Source organism: Oryctolagus cuniculus, chromosome 5, assembly GCF_051225735.1.
Source record: "Oryctolagus cuniculus isolate XC-2025 breed Fujian yellow rabbit chromosome 5, ASM5122573v1, whole genome shotgun sequence".
Taxonomy (NCBI): Eukaryota; Metazoa; Chordata; class Mammalia; order Lagomorpha; family Leporidae; genus Oryctolagus; species Oryctolagus cuniculus.
The window spans coordinates 138830031-138845131 of record NC_142871.1 but is presented as its reverse complement, the minus strand read 5'-3'; the positions used below and the strand labels follow the sequence as shown (position 1 = coordinate 138845131).

General features: G+C 54.5%; 1 protein-coding gene across 1 annotated transcript; it reads left to right on the top strand.

Annotated features, from left to right (window-relative positions):
- The first annotated feature begins 3690 nt into the window (after positions 1–3690).
- Positions 3691–15070, top strand: C2 (complement C2). The gene is made up of 18 exons (XM_089334244.1): positions 3691–3753; positions 3891–4097; positions 4927–5112; positions 5890–6063; positions 6144–6242; positions 6361–6494; positions 7911–8049; positions 8993–9133; positions 9773–9862; positions 12777–12917; positions 13003–13097; positions 13193–13304; positions 13421–13586; positions 13670–13746; positions 13875–13966; positions 14160–14277; positions 14423–14472; positions 14625–15070. The coding sequence occupies exons 1-18, from the start codon at positions 3708–3710 to the stop codon at positions 14790–14792; spliced, it is 2235 nt and encodes a 744-aa protein (XP_089190370.1). The 5' UTR covers positions 3691–3707; the 3' UTR covers positions 14793–15070.
- The last annotated feature ends 31 nt before the right edge of the window (positions 15071–15101 follow it).

Sequence of the window (15101 nt, the reverse complement as noted above, 5' to 3'; positions counted from 1 at the left end):
CTAGTATGGCATTTCCAAAGAGGGTCAGCAGAGAATTCTGCTCTTGGTGTTACACCCTGAGATCCAAGCTAATGGAGCAGCCACCATCTCAAACATTGCAAAACAAAGGGAAAGTGCCTTCACTCTTAGAGCTTCCGCCTGGAAGTGACACACCCCACTTGTACTCACATTTCATTGGCTAAAGCAAACAGATGGGAACATATGGTCCCACCATGTGAAAGGAGACAAAGTCACACTATTTGTGACTATCCCTAAATACCTCCATCCTTAAATAATTTATTTCTCTCTTATAACAATCTGAGTGGGTGGGCCTGACACAGTAGGACTGGCCTGACATCAACACAGCGTCGGGGACCCAAGCTCATCTGTTTGCTTGCTCTGTCATCCCCAGAAGGTTGCCGTCATCTTCGTGATGAATGATGGAAGGGTTATATTCCAATTTAGGAGGATAACTTGAAAGTTACACGTATAAGTTGCATTTACATCTCATTGGCCACAACCAAATCACCTGACCACCTGCTGGGAAATGTAGTCCTTTGTAAAAAAGATTTATTTTGTTTATGTGAAAGAGAGAGAGAGAGAGAGAGAGAGAGAGAGAGAGAATCTTCTCACTGGTTCACACCCCACATGGCCACAACAGTTGGGGCTGGGCCAAGATGAATTCAGGAGCCAGGAACTTCCTCCGGGTCTCCCATGTGGGTATAGGGGCCAAGCAGTTGGGCCGTCTTCCACTGCTTTCCCAGGCCACAGCAGGGAGCTGGATTGGAAGTGGAGCAGCCTTGAATGGTGCTCTACATGGATGCTGGCGGTGCAGGCAGTGGCTAAACCCATTATGCCACAGCGCCAGCCCCAGGAATTGTAGTATTTAGCTGAGTGATTGTGTGCCTGCCTAAACATCACCTAAACATCACCGTAAAAGGAAAGGGAAAGAGAGGCGGGGGGCACAGCAGCTCTGGGACCCCACAATACCAGGGGTGTCATGGTTTTCATGCACTCAATCCTGTCCACGGTGAATCCCACTTTGGATACACATGATTCTGATCAGTTATTTTAAATCAAGAGTTCCCATGAACTTAATGGTCACTTCAGAGAGGTCTGACCTTCATTAGAAAACATTTGAGGGCCAGCGCCGTGGCTCACTAGGCTAACCCTCCGCCTTGCGGCGCCGGCACACCGGGTTCTAGTCCCGGTTGGGGCACCGGATTCTGTCCCGGTTGCTCCTCTTCCAGGCCAGCTCTCTGCTATGGCCAGGGAGTGCAGTGGAGGATGGCCCAAGTACTTGGGCCCTGCACCCCATGGGAGACCAGGATAAGTACCTGGCTCCTGGCTTTGGATCAGAGCGATGCGCTGGCCTCAGTGCGCCAGCTGCGGCGGCCATTGGATGGTGGACCAATGGCAAAAGGAAGACCTTTCTCTTTGTCTCTCTCTCTCACTGTCCACTCTGCCTGTCAAAAAAAATTTTTTTTTTGAGAAGCAGATCAGCAGATCTAGGTGGGCGGAGACGCCACACAGAGAGACAGAGCTCCCATCCTCCGTCTGCGGCAGCTAAGGCTGGGCCAGGCCCCGCTGGGAGCCAGGAACTTGGTTCAGGCCTCCCAGGCTGAAGACTGGAACCCGATTACTGGAGCCAGTACTTTGTCTCCCAGGGTCTGCCTTAGCAGGAAGCTGGAGACTGGACATCAGACTCCGACATGGGCGTCTTAGCTACCAGGTTAAATGTTCACCCAGTGTCTTCACTTCTGATTGGTCTTATTTATTTATACCCACATTGTTTGAGAAACTACTGAAGCAGTTAGGAAGCTGTCGCTCCCCCATTCGCGGAGGAATGACACTGGACCCTGTGCTGTTCTTTTGTCTGCTCGGCCCTTCCCGGGTTAGCTGCTGTTCCCCTCATTTGTGGAGGAATGACGCCATCCTGGGTTAGCTGCCGGCTCCTCCACGGAGGTGGAGGGGCGGCACCCCCCGCCGCTTTCCCCGCTTTCCCCGCTTCCGCGGAGGAGCGGCACACCGCCGGCCGGCTCTCTCGGGGGCTGCTCAGATGTTCCTTCAGATGTTCCTGGTGCATGTTGTCTCTCCTCCTTTATAGTCCTCTTCCACCAATCCCAACTCTGCTGCCCACACGCTGAGCACGCTGCTCTCCTCCAATCAGGAGCAGGATCAGCTCCTGCAGCTTATCAAACTGATGAGGCAGCTGCGTAGAGGTTGTTTGGTCTCTCTCTCTCTCTCAGCGTCATATTGTGGGAGAGCAGATGCATAGAATAAGTCTTAATTCCAGTAACTTAGTCTAGTCTCAGTTGCTCCCCACAGGAAGCCGCTTGGGACACCTTCTTCCCATATCAGAGTGCCTGGTTCCAGTCCTGGCTACTCTGCTTCTGATCCAGCTTCCTGCTAGTGTGCACCCTAGGAGGCCCCCTGCCAATCATGTGGGAGACAAGGATTGAGTTTCTGGCTCTTGGCTTTCACCTGGGACAGTGCTGGCTGTTGTGGGCATTTGGGGATTGAAGAAACTCTTTCAAAGTGAAAAATACATTTAAAAAAGAGGAGAGAGAGAGAGATACTTCTCCAGGATGGGGAGACCAACATACTAACTTAGTTTCTTTGCTTCCCACATTTCATCTACATGCAGGTTATTATTTTTTAAATATTTATTTATTTGAGAGGCAGAGTTACAGAGAGAGAGAGAGAGAGAGAGAGAGAGAGAGAGGTCTTCCATCCACTGGGTCACTCCCCAATCGACCGCAACAGCAGGAGCTGCTCTGGTCCGAAGCCAGGAGCCAGGAGCTTCTTTTGGGTCTCCTGTGTGGGTGCAGGGGCCCAAGGACTTGGGCCATCTTCTACTGCTTTCCCAGGCCATAGCAGAGAAGATGGGAAGTGGAGCAGCTGGGACTCAAACCTGTACCCATATGGGGTGCCAGCACTACAGGAGGTGGCTTTACCTGCTTATGCCCCAGGGCTGGCCCTGTAGGTTATGATTTAAAGGAACATCTCAACCCTCAAATATTTTATTTCCTTCAAGTAGCCAACCCCAAATTCATTTATGATGTAAGCTAGGAATTTTATCTTCTGGGAGATCCCATAAAAATGTTCTAAACGTTTTTCCTGGCTCCACAGCTAAGCGCTGATTTCATTTGTATCTTCAGATTCTTTCTGGGGGAAAGGTTGCAGGGAGGAAAAGGATTGTGACTCTTCCTACTGATCCAGAAATTCTAAGAAAATCCATCTCAATCCCTTGGAAGCTTATATTCCAAAGGCAGCACGGTCCCGGGCTCTCAGAGAGTAAAATGCACTTGGCAAAATTGAAAGAAAACGAGAAGTTTACTTGAATAAAATGCTTGGAAGTATCCTGGATGGTCTGTGGGTTTGTGTGCTTTAGGCTAGTCAAGCATGAGGACACGTGTGTACATGTGTGCATGTGCACGTGGGTGCAGCAGGTGGAGCTTGGGCGCTGTAAATAGAGCCTGCCGTGGCGCCCTCCTCCTCTGCAGAGGCATGAGGAGTGTGGAGACGGGGCAAAGGTTTGGTCCCTCAGCTCAGCCCCAGTCCCTGCTTGTTTTATCCCTAACAAGAAGCTGTCCCCCTCGCCACTCCCTAGTTTTCGTTTTCTAGCAGCAAATGAAGAAGCTGCTGAGCCAGCCCTGGTTTCCGGGAAGTCAGATGACCTTTTCCCTCCCTCAGCGCTCAGCTCTCTCTGCCCTTAGGTGGACACCATGGACCCACTGAGGGCTCTCCTTTGCCTGCTGCTCCTGTACCCAGGTAGGAGGCAGAGGAGGGGCTGTTGGGGTCCCAGGTTGGAGTCCAGGTGTGAAGCGGACGGTCTCTTTTGCTCTGCTTTTTCTTGTCAGCGACTTTCTTCATTTTCCTGTCACTCTGTCCTGTCCCCACGCCCGCAGGCCTGGCACCTGCCACTCCTTCCTGCAGTCAGAACGTGAATATCTCTGGCGGCACCTTCACCCTCAGCCACGGCTGGGCCCCCGGAAGCCTCCTCACCTACTCCTGCCCCCAGGACCGCTACCCGTCCCCGCCGTGGCGGCTGTGCAAAAGCAACGGACAGTGGCAGACTCCGGGAGCCAAGCGGCTGACGAGGGCAGTCTGCAAACGTGAGACTCCGGGCCGGCATTCCTCGGAGAGCCCCAGCAGGGGCCTGTCCAGAACTTGTCTGTTGCTTGGGGTGGGGCTTACCCTGACAGAACATGTGTGAGGGGTGACCGGGCTGCTTTTGCGGGGGCCTTGCAAAATATTTGGAGAAATATTAGGCTTTGATGGAGATTATGGGGGAATGAAAGCCACAGGTGATTTTTTTAAAAAAAGATTTATTTATTTGAGAGCGAGGAAAAGAGAGAGAGGTCTTCCACCCACTGGTTCAGATGGCTGAAAAGGCCAGAGTGGGCTGATCTGAAATCAGGAGCCAGGAGCTTCTTCTGGGTCTCCCATGTGCGTGTAAAGGCCCAAGCACTTGGGCCATCTTCCACTGCTTTCCCAGGTGCATTATCAAGGAGCTGGATCAGAAGTGGAGTAGCCGGGACTCGAACCGGTGCCCATATGGGATGCCGGTACTGCAGGTGGAGGCTTAGCCCACTATGCCACAGCACGGGCTCCTACAGATGACTTATGACCTACAGTTGCCAACATAGTAGCAACCCCGAGAATGGATGCTCAGTGGTCCCAGCGCCTCGTGGACAGCTGAAGATCTCAGGGGAGGGGTTGGGGTGGCCATTGCCCTCAGGGAGCTGTGGGAAGCAGCTGTTTATCAATCAACTGATGTGAATTGTGGAGATTGCCGATATCCAACCAGGAATTGTGCGGGCATCAGCTGGCTGTCTCAGTGTTTGGATGGCCAGCAGTCAGCCACTCCCCACAGACTCACCAGCTGCTTGGCGTCCAGATCAGGTGTTTACCCCATCACCCTGTGTTCGCCCCCTCCTCCAGCTGTTCGCTGTCCAGCCCCTGTCTCCTTTGAGAACGGCATGTACACCCCACGGCTGGCAGCCTACCCGGTGGGCAGCAACCTGAGCTTCGAGTGTGAGGATGGCTTCACGCTGCGGGGCTCGCCCGTGCGGCACTGTCGCCTCAACGGCATGTGGGATGGAGAGACGGCCGTGTGTGACAATGGTGGTGAGTACCCGGACCGCTGTGCCGCTGGGGGCTGGGATCTCCTGGGGAACTCTGAAGCCAAATATGCACCTGGGGTCTCTGTGGGGCCTGGGGTTCTTCTTCTTCTTCTTTTAAGATTTATTTATGTATTTGAAAGGTAGAGTTACAGAGAGGCAGAGGCAGAGAGAGAGAGAGGGAGAGAGAGAGCGGTCTTCCATCTGCTGGTTCACTCCCCAGATGGCTACAATGGCCACAGCTGCACCTATCTGAAGCCAGGAGCTTCTTTCAGATCTCACGTGGGTACAGGGGCCCAAGCACCTGGGCCATCTTCTACTGCTTTCTCAGGCACATCAGCAGGGAGCTAGATCATAAGAGGAGCAGCCGAGACTAGAACCTGCGCCCATATGGGGTGCTGGCGCTATAGGCGGACGCTTAGCCCAGTGCACTACAGCGCCAGCCCCCTCCCATATGGGCTGCCGGTGCGGCAGGTGGAGGATTCACCTATTACGCTACAGCGCTGGCTCCCTGAATTATTATTACTGCAAGGAAGATTTGCTGGGGGAGAGAGAGCTGAGTATTGTGCCAAGTACCTTGTCTCTGGAGCCAGCTTTGGGTTCAAATATGACTTTTTTTTTTTTTTTTTTTAATTTGACAGGCAGGCAGACGGGAAGGAAGAAAGAGAGGGAGAGAGAAAGAGCACTCCCCTCCACTGGTTCTGGCGGGTGGCGTGGGAGTCCGGGGCTCAGGGGCCAGGAGCCTCCGGGTGTTCACTCCGGGTGGTCCTTGGTTCACTCCCAGCTGGCCACTGCCCCAACCCGGGCATTTCAGTGGGTGCGGTGCGCACAGGCTCCCGCTTTGGCGTCGGGGACAAGGTCAAATACCGCTGCTCCTCGGATCTGGTGCTGACGGGGTCCGCGGAGCGAGAGTGCCAGAGCGATGGGGTCTGGAGTGGGACCGAGCCCGTCTGCCGCCGTGAGTACCCACCCCCCGCCCCGCCCAGCCCCGCCGAGACTGCGAGCAGCCTGGCTGATTCTGGGGAGCTCTTCCCACAGAGCCCTACTCCTACGACTTCCCGGAGGACGTGGCTCCCGCCATGGGAACCTCCTTGGCCCACCTGTTTGGAGCCACCAACCCCACCCAGGTGAAGAAGGGTGAGTGTTTGCGGCAGGGGCTGGGCCTGGGTTGGAGTAGGCAGGGGGTCTGGAGACCCCAAGGCAAGAGCTTGGAAAGGAAGCGGGCATCTGAACCTCTTCTTCCGCATTTCCCCAGGAAGCCTGGGCCGCAAGATCCAGATCCAGCGCTCCGGTCACCTGAACCTCTACCTGCTCCTGGACGCTTCCCAGAGTGTGTCCGAAGAGGACTTCAAGATTTTCAAAGACAGCGCCACCCACATGGTGGACAGGGTCAGGAATCGGGAACCTTGCGCGCTGGACGGCTGCCCACGCTCACTGGCTGGCTGTCTCCTTCCACGCCACCCCTCTGAGACGTCTTCCCAGATTATACCATCCCTGCCGTAAAAGAACCATGAATTCAGTTTATAGGATCCCACGGACACTGTTGGGGCACCCACTATGTGTCAGACATGGTGCTGGGTGCTGGGAGACATGGAAGATGAGCAGGCACTGTGTTAGATAAGTGGTCTCCACAGAGGCATAGAAGGTCATCCATGAGGTGTGGCAGGAAAATAACTCCTGTTGAGCAATTTTAACTTTGTTAATAATTTTAATATTTAATAATTTCCTTTAAATTGTCACTATTTTGTGTAGGTTTTAAGATTTATATAGTGGAACAGGGATATACTTTATAACACACACACACACACCTGTATTGGCTTATGTGCTCCAAAATTTTTAAAAATATTTTATTTATTTATTTGAGAAGTAGAGTTACAGACAGAAAGAGGGAGAGATAGAGAGAAAGGTTCTCCATCCACTGGTTCACTCCCCAGATGGCTGCAACGGCAGAGCTGGGTTGATCTGAAGCCAGGAGCCAGGAGTTTCTTCTGGGTCTCCCACACAGGGGCAGGGGCCCAAGCACTGAGGCCATCTTCCACTGCTGTCCTAGGCCGTAAGCAGAGAGCTGGATTGGAAGAGGAGCAGCCAGGACTTGAACCTGCGCCCATATGGGATGCCGGTGCTGCAGGTGGAGGCTTAGCCCAGTACAGCACAGCGCCGGCCCCTCCAAGTGTTTTTATAGACAGAGTGCATGAACAGAGCATTTGGTTCTTCACTTGCTGTGCATTTTATAATCATGCTTTCCTCAATAATCCGCGTCAATAGATAGTTTTTCCTCCCAGTTATTTTTTAAGTTAAAAATTTCTTTAAACATAATTATTTATTTATTTGAAAGGCAGAATGACATAGAAAAGAGGAAGAGAGAAAGATCAAGAGAGATCGAGAGAGACCAAGATCATACATATGCCTGTTAGTTTGCTCCCTCAAAACTTTGCAACAGCCAGGACTGGGCTAGACTGAAGCCTAGAGCCGGGAACTCCAGCTGGGTCTCCCACTTGGGTGGCAGGGGTCCAAGTACTGGGGCCATCATCCGCTGCCTTCCCAGGCACATTAGCAGGGCACTGGATTGGAAATGGAGCAGCCTGGGCTCGAACTGGTACCCATGTGGGACGCCGACGCTGCAGTTGGTGGCTCAGTGCGCTGCGCCACAGTGCCAACCTGCGTGATGCAGTGTTTGAGGAGGGGGCTCCTTGTGGATCTTCCTCTGTCCCTCTGTCGGTCTCCCTCCAGGTTCTCTGCTCGCTCTCCCGCCATCTCCGCTTGGGTCTCAGACCCCTCATGCTGCCTCTTCCTTGCCCCTCACAGATCTTCAGTTTTGAGATCAATCTGAGTGTTGCCGTCATCACCTTTGCCTCACAGCCCAAGGTCATCATGTCTGTGCTGCATGACAACTCTCGGGACATGACCGAAGTGATCAACAGTCTGGAAAATGCCAAATATACAGGTGTGGGTGTCGCCCAGTGATGGGGAAGGCAGAGCTGAGGGTGGACTCTGGGTGTCTGCAGGCAGATTCCGGGTGAGAGGGACAGAGGCAGGCTTCTCAGTGGTGCCTGAGCCTCTGGGACTCCGGGGTAGCTTCCGAGCCTGGGATCAGGTGGGAAGCTCTCAGCTTCCACCAGCTCATGGCTCGCTCTAATGCACTGGGTGTCCAAATGCATCGTGCAGGTCCTAAGCTCCCTCCAGACACCTAACTGCTGGTGTGGCTTTCATGGCTCAACACCACAGTCTCTCCCTGTGTCATCCACATGTGCGCTATATAGAACTATCCGGGTGGGAGTAGCAAGTGGCTAAAGATCTGGAAACCCCATCTTTGTTGGGACTTTGAGTGGTCTTGCATTGGGCTTATGCATTGGTATTTCTAAGGTGGAAACACTTGTATTTATTTTTCTAAAGATTTATTCATTTATTTGAAACAGAGTTAATGAGATAGATAGATAGATAGATAGATAGATAGATAGGGATCTTCTGTCCACTAGCTTACTTCCTAGATGGCTGCAATAGGATGGACTGGCCAGGTCAAAGCCAGGAATCTGGAACTCCATCCAGGTCTCCCACATGGGTACAGGAGCCCAAGCACTGGGCCATCTTCTGCTGCTTTCCCAGCAGGGAGCTGGATGGAAGTGGAGCAGCTGGGACTTGAACCAGCACCCATATGGAGATGCTGGCATCGCCAGTGGCAGCTTTGCCTGCTGTGCCACAATGCTGGCCCCGTGAAAAACTCTTAATGTTTAAGCAGGTAATGATGCCAAATCTCTGCATAGCGAAGGGCTCAGTTTGTTAAACCAGCTACTAAATGGCATTTTCAATGGTTGAGGGAACAGCGATTCCGTTCCCCAGGGGGTGGGTGAGAAGTTTCTAAGAGAATGCTTCCTTTTGGCGCATTCCAGATCATGAGAATGGGACTGGGACCAACATCTACAAGGCGCTAAATGCTGTCAACATCATGATGAACAACCAGATGCAGCGCCTTGGCATGGAAACCACGGGCTGGCAGGAAATCCGACACGCCATCATCCTCCTGACAGACGGTGGGTGCCATCGGCCCTGCGAGCGGAGGGGGCCCCACGTGTGGGCAGAAGACCCGCATTCTAGCTCTCCCTCTGCCACTTTGGGCCTTAGTTTCCCGTTTAGAAAATTGAAGTGGTGGTGTTGATGACGACGATAACCGCCAGTGATGATGATGATGGTGATGATGACGATGATGATGATAGCTGCCCTCCTTTCCTCACAAGTTTCACAGGGAGCAGTCGAAGTAGTTCGTGGGAAAGTGCTCTGTGATTTGCACGGGTCGGCTCTTACTACTGCCTGTGAGAGCTGGGCGGGCAGGCGCAGCTCCCAGGCAGGAGCCATGAGAGCTTGGAGGGAAGGAGTGGGCCGCTGCTGGCATTGACCCCTTGGTTTTGCCCCAGTTACATGGCCCCTGCAGGACTCAGTCTTCTTATCTGTGAACAGAGGGTGTGCACACTTCCTGGGAGTGAAATGAGATAAAGTACGGGGAGCAGCTGGCCCCAGTGCCTGGAATGTGGAGCATCTCAGCAGACACTGTATTTTGAAACTCACAAGGGCGGCATAAGTGTTGAGTGTCCTAGGCTCCCCCATCCTGCAGGGTTCCTGGGGGGATCCTGATATCCACCCAGAGGAATGATTCTGTCCCTTCTCTGTTCTAGGGAAGTCCAATATGGGTGGCTCTCCCAAGCCGGCTGTTGACAGCATCAAGGATGTCCTGAACATCAAGGAGAAGAGGAATGACTATCTGGGTGAGCCTCCCCCACCCTTCCCATCTGCGCTGGCCCTGTGGGGGGAGAGGCATGGCGGTGTCATCCATGCTGAGGCTCAGGACCATACGCTTTTATGTCTGGGCCATTCTGTAGGGAAGAACCTGGAGTCAAACTGCCTGTGACTGCAACCTGGCTTTTATCTTTGATGGGCTCTCCCAGTGGGCAGTTTCTTTGTGAAAGGGGAGTGGTCCTGGGACCTAATGCTTAGGACAATAGAGGAAGATGCTCAGAGGGACAGGAGTTAGCCACTATTGCCACCGCCGCCACCACCATCATCACCTTGTTTCAGGAGGAAGGGACACACATTCTTCATATGGACTGTCCCTGCTCTCTCTTCTCTTAGCAATGGAGATAGCTACCACAGCTTTGGCAATTGTTCCTCTAAAGCAAGGGAGCCTTTTTTTTTTTTTTCTGCCAAGGGTCATTTGCATATTTATAGCATCTTTCTCAGGCCATGCACAACTGTCAACTTAAAAATTAGTCTGCTATAGATTTATTGAATCTTGATCCCTACCTGTGGTTGCCTTGGAAGGTCCATGCCAAATGATTTCGTGGGCCTTATCTGGTCCTGGGGCTGGGTGTTCCAACAATCTCCAGGTTCAGACTAAACACAAATTGCTGACCTTTGGCCAGAAAAGAATTTTGGAGAGGTGCTGAGAGATGCTCAGATAGAGAGAGCAGCTGGTTTTGAGCCCCGAAATGTGCCCTTCCCCCTTCCTTCCACTCACACTGTCTGCTTCCCACCTCAGGGGAAAACTGCTTCCTCTTTCAAACTCTAGCCCCAGGAAGACAAAACGCAAACCCCACTGCCCTCCTCCTCAGCATCACCAGGCCAGGGTTCAGGGCTCAAAAACATCTTATTAAAAAGAGGCAGGAGAAATAGAGAGACCCCACTCCAGCTCCCACTGCAGCTGCTGCTGTCCGGGCGGTGGCTGAATGGCTTCCTGGCAGAAGACTTCTCTCGGTCTGAGCATCTTGCTCCTTACACACAGAGCAGGGCCTTCTGGGAGCAAAAATGGGCCACAAATGGTGCGAGGCTGGGAGAAGGTAGACCAGGGTGGTTCTGCCTGTGAGCGCGTTCCAAGGCCTGCACTGATGGTTATGTGGGTCCAGGGCCTTCTGTGGGAAGAAGTGGCTTTAGGCCTTCCTCCCAGCGCCTACATTTTAAGGAATCAGACCAGGTCTGGTGTGTCAGGGGCTCTTGTTATTCATTCAGTCACTTTAAAGTCCTCATGGACTCCTGGGGCAGGCACTGTCCTGAGCACTGAGGATTTGGTGCCAGCAAAGCACAAGATACCTGCTTGCATGGGAACCTCCGCTCCTGCAGGGCGATGTGTCTGTTTCCTGGGGCTACTGTAGCAAATGACCGTAGACCTGGGAGGCTGCGAACATTCCCATTGGCACGGGCTGGAGTGAGGGCATGGACAGGGCCGTGCACCCCCAAGAGGCTCTGTCGAAGTCCTACCCTGCTTCTTCCAGCTGCTGAGGGCCCCAGGCACTTCCAGGCTTGTAGTTCACAGCTCCCATCTCTGCCTCTTCTTCACCTTGCCGTCTGTCTTGGGTGCACCTCTGTGCCATTCCACGGTGTTCTTTCACCCGTGTGTGTGCATGTGTCCAAACTCCCTCCTTCTTAATCCCTTTGAGTTTAAGTTTTATTTATTTATTTTAAAAGCATAGTTATGGGGTTGGGGAGGGAGGGAGGTGGGAGAGAGAGAGAGAGAGAGAGAGAGAGAGAGAGAGAGGTCTTCCATCTGCTGGTTCAACTCCCCAGATGGCTGCAACAGCCAGAGCTGCAACAATCCAAAGCCAGCAGCCAGGAGCTTCTTCTGGGTCTCTCATGTGGGTGCAGGGGCCCAAGGACTTGAGCCATCTTCCACTGCCTTCCCAGGCCATAGTAGAGAGCTGGATCGGAAGTGGAGCAGCCGGGACTTGAACCAGCATCCATATAGGATGCTGGCACAGCAGGCAGTGACTTTACCCACTATGCCACAGCGCTGGCCCTGACCCTTTTTCTAAATAAGGTCAGATTCATAGGTACCAGTGGTTAGGACTTGAACTTATCTTCTGGGTGTGGGGTGGGGAGAGACACAATTCTACCCATACAGGCAATCAACAAGATAAACCAGGAAATCATTTTGCATGATAGGTGGTAGGTGACATGGCATAGCATACAATGAAGTGGCGGGGGATGGGGTTAGAGAATGGAAGTGTCTGGGACACTGCGATTTTAGATAGCAAGGCCAAGGGGGCCTTGCTTAGAAAGTGACAAATGGTAAGACAGTGAGTCCTGGCCGGCGCCGCAGCTCACTAGGCTAATCCTCCGCCTAGTGGCGCCGGCACACCGGGTTCTAGTCCCGGTTGGGGCGCCGGATTCTGTCCCGGTTGCCCCTCTTCCAGGCCAGCTCTCTGCTGTGGCCTGGGAGTGCAGTGGAGGATGGCCCAGGTGCTTGGGCCCTGCACCCCTGGGAGACCAGGAAAAGCACCTGGCTCCTGGCTCCTGCCATCGGATCAGCGCGGTGCGCCGGCTGCAGCGGCGGCCATTGGAGGGTGAACCAACGGCAAAGGAAGACCTTTCTCTCTGTCTCTCTCTCTCACTGTCCACTCTGCCTGTCAAAAAAAAAAAAAAAAAAAAAAGACAGTGAGTCCTGTGGACATCTCAGGCAAGATGAACCAGAGGAGCAGCTTGTGTCAAGAGCCTAAGTTCGGTGCGGGCAGGCTTGCAGCTGTGAGGAGCCTCAAGGAGCAAAGCCCAGGGCAGGGCGTGGCAGGAAGTGGAGGCAGAGTGGCAGCAGGGGCGAGGGATGGGGCCCCAGCTCACGTGGGACCTTTGTTGGACACAGTGAGTTCCAAACTCCTGAGCCACGGGGTTCTGGTGTTCCTTCCTCCCCATCAGACATCTATGCCATCGGGGTGGGCAAGCTGGATGTGGACTGGAGAGAGCTGAATGAGTTGGCCTCCAAGAAGGACGGGGAGAGGCACGCCTTCATCCTGCAGGACGCCAGGGCTCTGCAGCAGGTCTTTGAGCACATGCTGGGTGAGTGAGCTGCGCCCTGCCTCGGTGAGCAGGAAGCCGGGCCCCGGTTGGGTACCGCTCACGTGTCCGGTCCTCACACCCACAGATGTCTCCAAGCTCACCGACACCATCTGCGGGGTGGGGAACATGTCAGCCAACGCCTCTGACCAGGAGAGGACACCCTGGCATGTCACTTTTAAGGTAGCAGGAAGGAGGGGTACGACTCAGCTCCTGGAGGTGACAGTGACCGTGGCCCAGCACACAGCAGTCTCTGAATGTCTTGTGTTCACCTGCAGCCCAGGGCCCAGGAGACCTGCCGGGGGGCCCTCATCTCTGACCAGTGGGTCCTGACAGCTGCTCACTGCTTCCACCACGCCGAGGACCGCTCCCTGTGGAGGGTCAGCGTGGGTAAGGCAGGAGCCTCACCAGGCTCCCGGCCCCAAGGCTAGAGTTCCTACAGCCCCTCCCCAGCCTCCATCTTTTCAGGAGTTTTGGTCCAGGCTAATCTGTCGCATTTTTCCCAGGGGATCCCAACTCCCAGCATGGCAAAGAATTCCTTATTGAGAAGGTGGAGGTCCCCTCAGGGTTCAATGTCTATGCAAAGAAGAGCCAGGGCATCCCGGAGTTCTATGGGGACGATATCGCCCTGCTGAAGCTGACCCAGAAAGTGAAAATATCCACCCACGCCAGGTGCGAGTCTGGGGCTAGTGCTCTGGGGAGCTGAGGCGGGGATGTGGACGCTGGGCCTGTGTGACCCCCTCCCTTCTCTCCAGGCCCATCTGCCTTCCCTGCACAGTGGAGGCCAATCTGGCTCTGCGGAAACCCCAAGGCAGCACCTGTCGGGACCACGGTGAGTGCTGGGGCTTTGGGTGCGTGAAGACCTGGAGCCGGGTCTTGGGGGTGGAGACCCCGGGCCAGGCTGCAGTCCCCAGGCAGGAAGTCTGGATTCACACCAACGGGCCCTTCTCCTGACTGCAGAGGAGGAGCTGCTGAGCCAACGGAGCATTCCTGCTCATTTTGTCGCCTTGGATGGGAACAAACTGAACGTTAAGCTCAAGACAGGCGCAGAGGTGAGAGCCGCCCTGGGGGTGCCGGAACCGCCCGCATCCCCAGCCTCCCACCTGCCGTGGCAGCTCCCAGAAAGTCTCTTCCCCACTCTGGCTCGGGCTGCTTTCTCCCTCTAAGCCACCCTGCCCCCCCCCCCCCGGCGTCTCCCCGGGCTGCTCCATACAACCTTCTCTTCCCACTTCATTCCTACTACAGTGGAAAAACTGTATCCAGGCCGTCTCTGAGAGGTTCCCCAACCTGACAGACGTCAGCGAGGTGGTGACAGATCAGTTTCTGTGCAGTGGTGCTGAGCAGGATGACAATCCCTGCAAGGGTGAGTCCCCCTTCCAAGCCCGCATTCCTGAGGGGAGGGCGGCCCCCGGGCCCCCCACCCCCCACGTCCTGGTGACCAGCACGCCGCTGGCTGGGACACTGCGCTGCCTTGCGTGACACTGTCCCCTGTCCCTCTCTGCTGGCAGGAGAATCTGGGGGCGCAGTTTTTCTTGAGCGGAGGTTCAGGTTTTTTCAGGTGAGACGCTGGAAGCTGGCAGGCTCTCGGCCTTGCTGGGGGGCCTAGGGGATCTTGGGAAAGGAACCAGGGAGGGGTGGTGTTGGGGCTTGAGCTGGGGCTCCAAGCGGTGACTGTGGCAGCCTTGCTCCTCCTTCTCTCTCTTCCTCCAGGTGGGCGTGGTGAGCTGGGGGCTTTACAACCCCTGTGCCACCAGCAAAGGCTCCCGTAAAAAGGCTCCCCGGGGCCTGACAGCCCGAGACTTCCACATCAACCTCTTCCGCCTGCAGCCCTGGCTGAGGGAGCACCTGCAAGGTGTCCTGAACTTCTTACCCCTCTGATTGTGGCCCCGGCCCTAGGCTGTTCTGCGGGGATCTGCCACCCCTCCCATGTGGACCCGTGGCCTGTGGCTGTTCTCCTGGCTCGGGAAACCCAGTCTTCAGGAGCCCAGGGGCGGCACCTGCAGGCGGGGTGGCCTCCAGGGCGCCTGCCAGGGAGCTTGTTGTCTGAAGTCCCCACTTCTGCTCAGATCTCTCCCCTTGGTTTACCTGACTCATGGTCCTTTCACTTTCACATGGGATTTCCCAGTTATGAAATTAATAAAAATCAGTGATTTCCACATCTGTGTGTGCCTGTGCCAGGCTGGGTGG

Coding starts and splice junctions, on each gene's coding strand:
- C2 (XM_089334244.1), top strand. CDS start 3,708: ATGGACCCACTGAGGGCTCTCCTTTGCCTGCTGCTCCTGTACCCAG. Junction 6,243..6,360: donor CCCCACCCAGGTGAAGAAGG/GTGAGTGTTTGC, acceptor GCATTTCCCCAG/GAAGCCTGGGCCGCAAGATC. Junction 9,134..9,772: donor CATCATCCTCCTGACAGACG/GTGGGTGCCATC, acceptor TCTCTGTTCTAG/GGAAGTCCAATATGGGTGGC.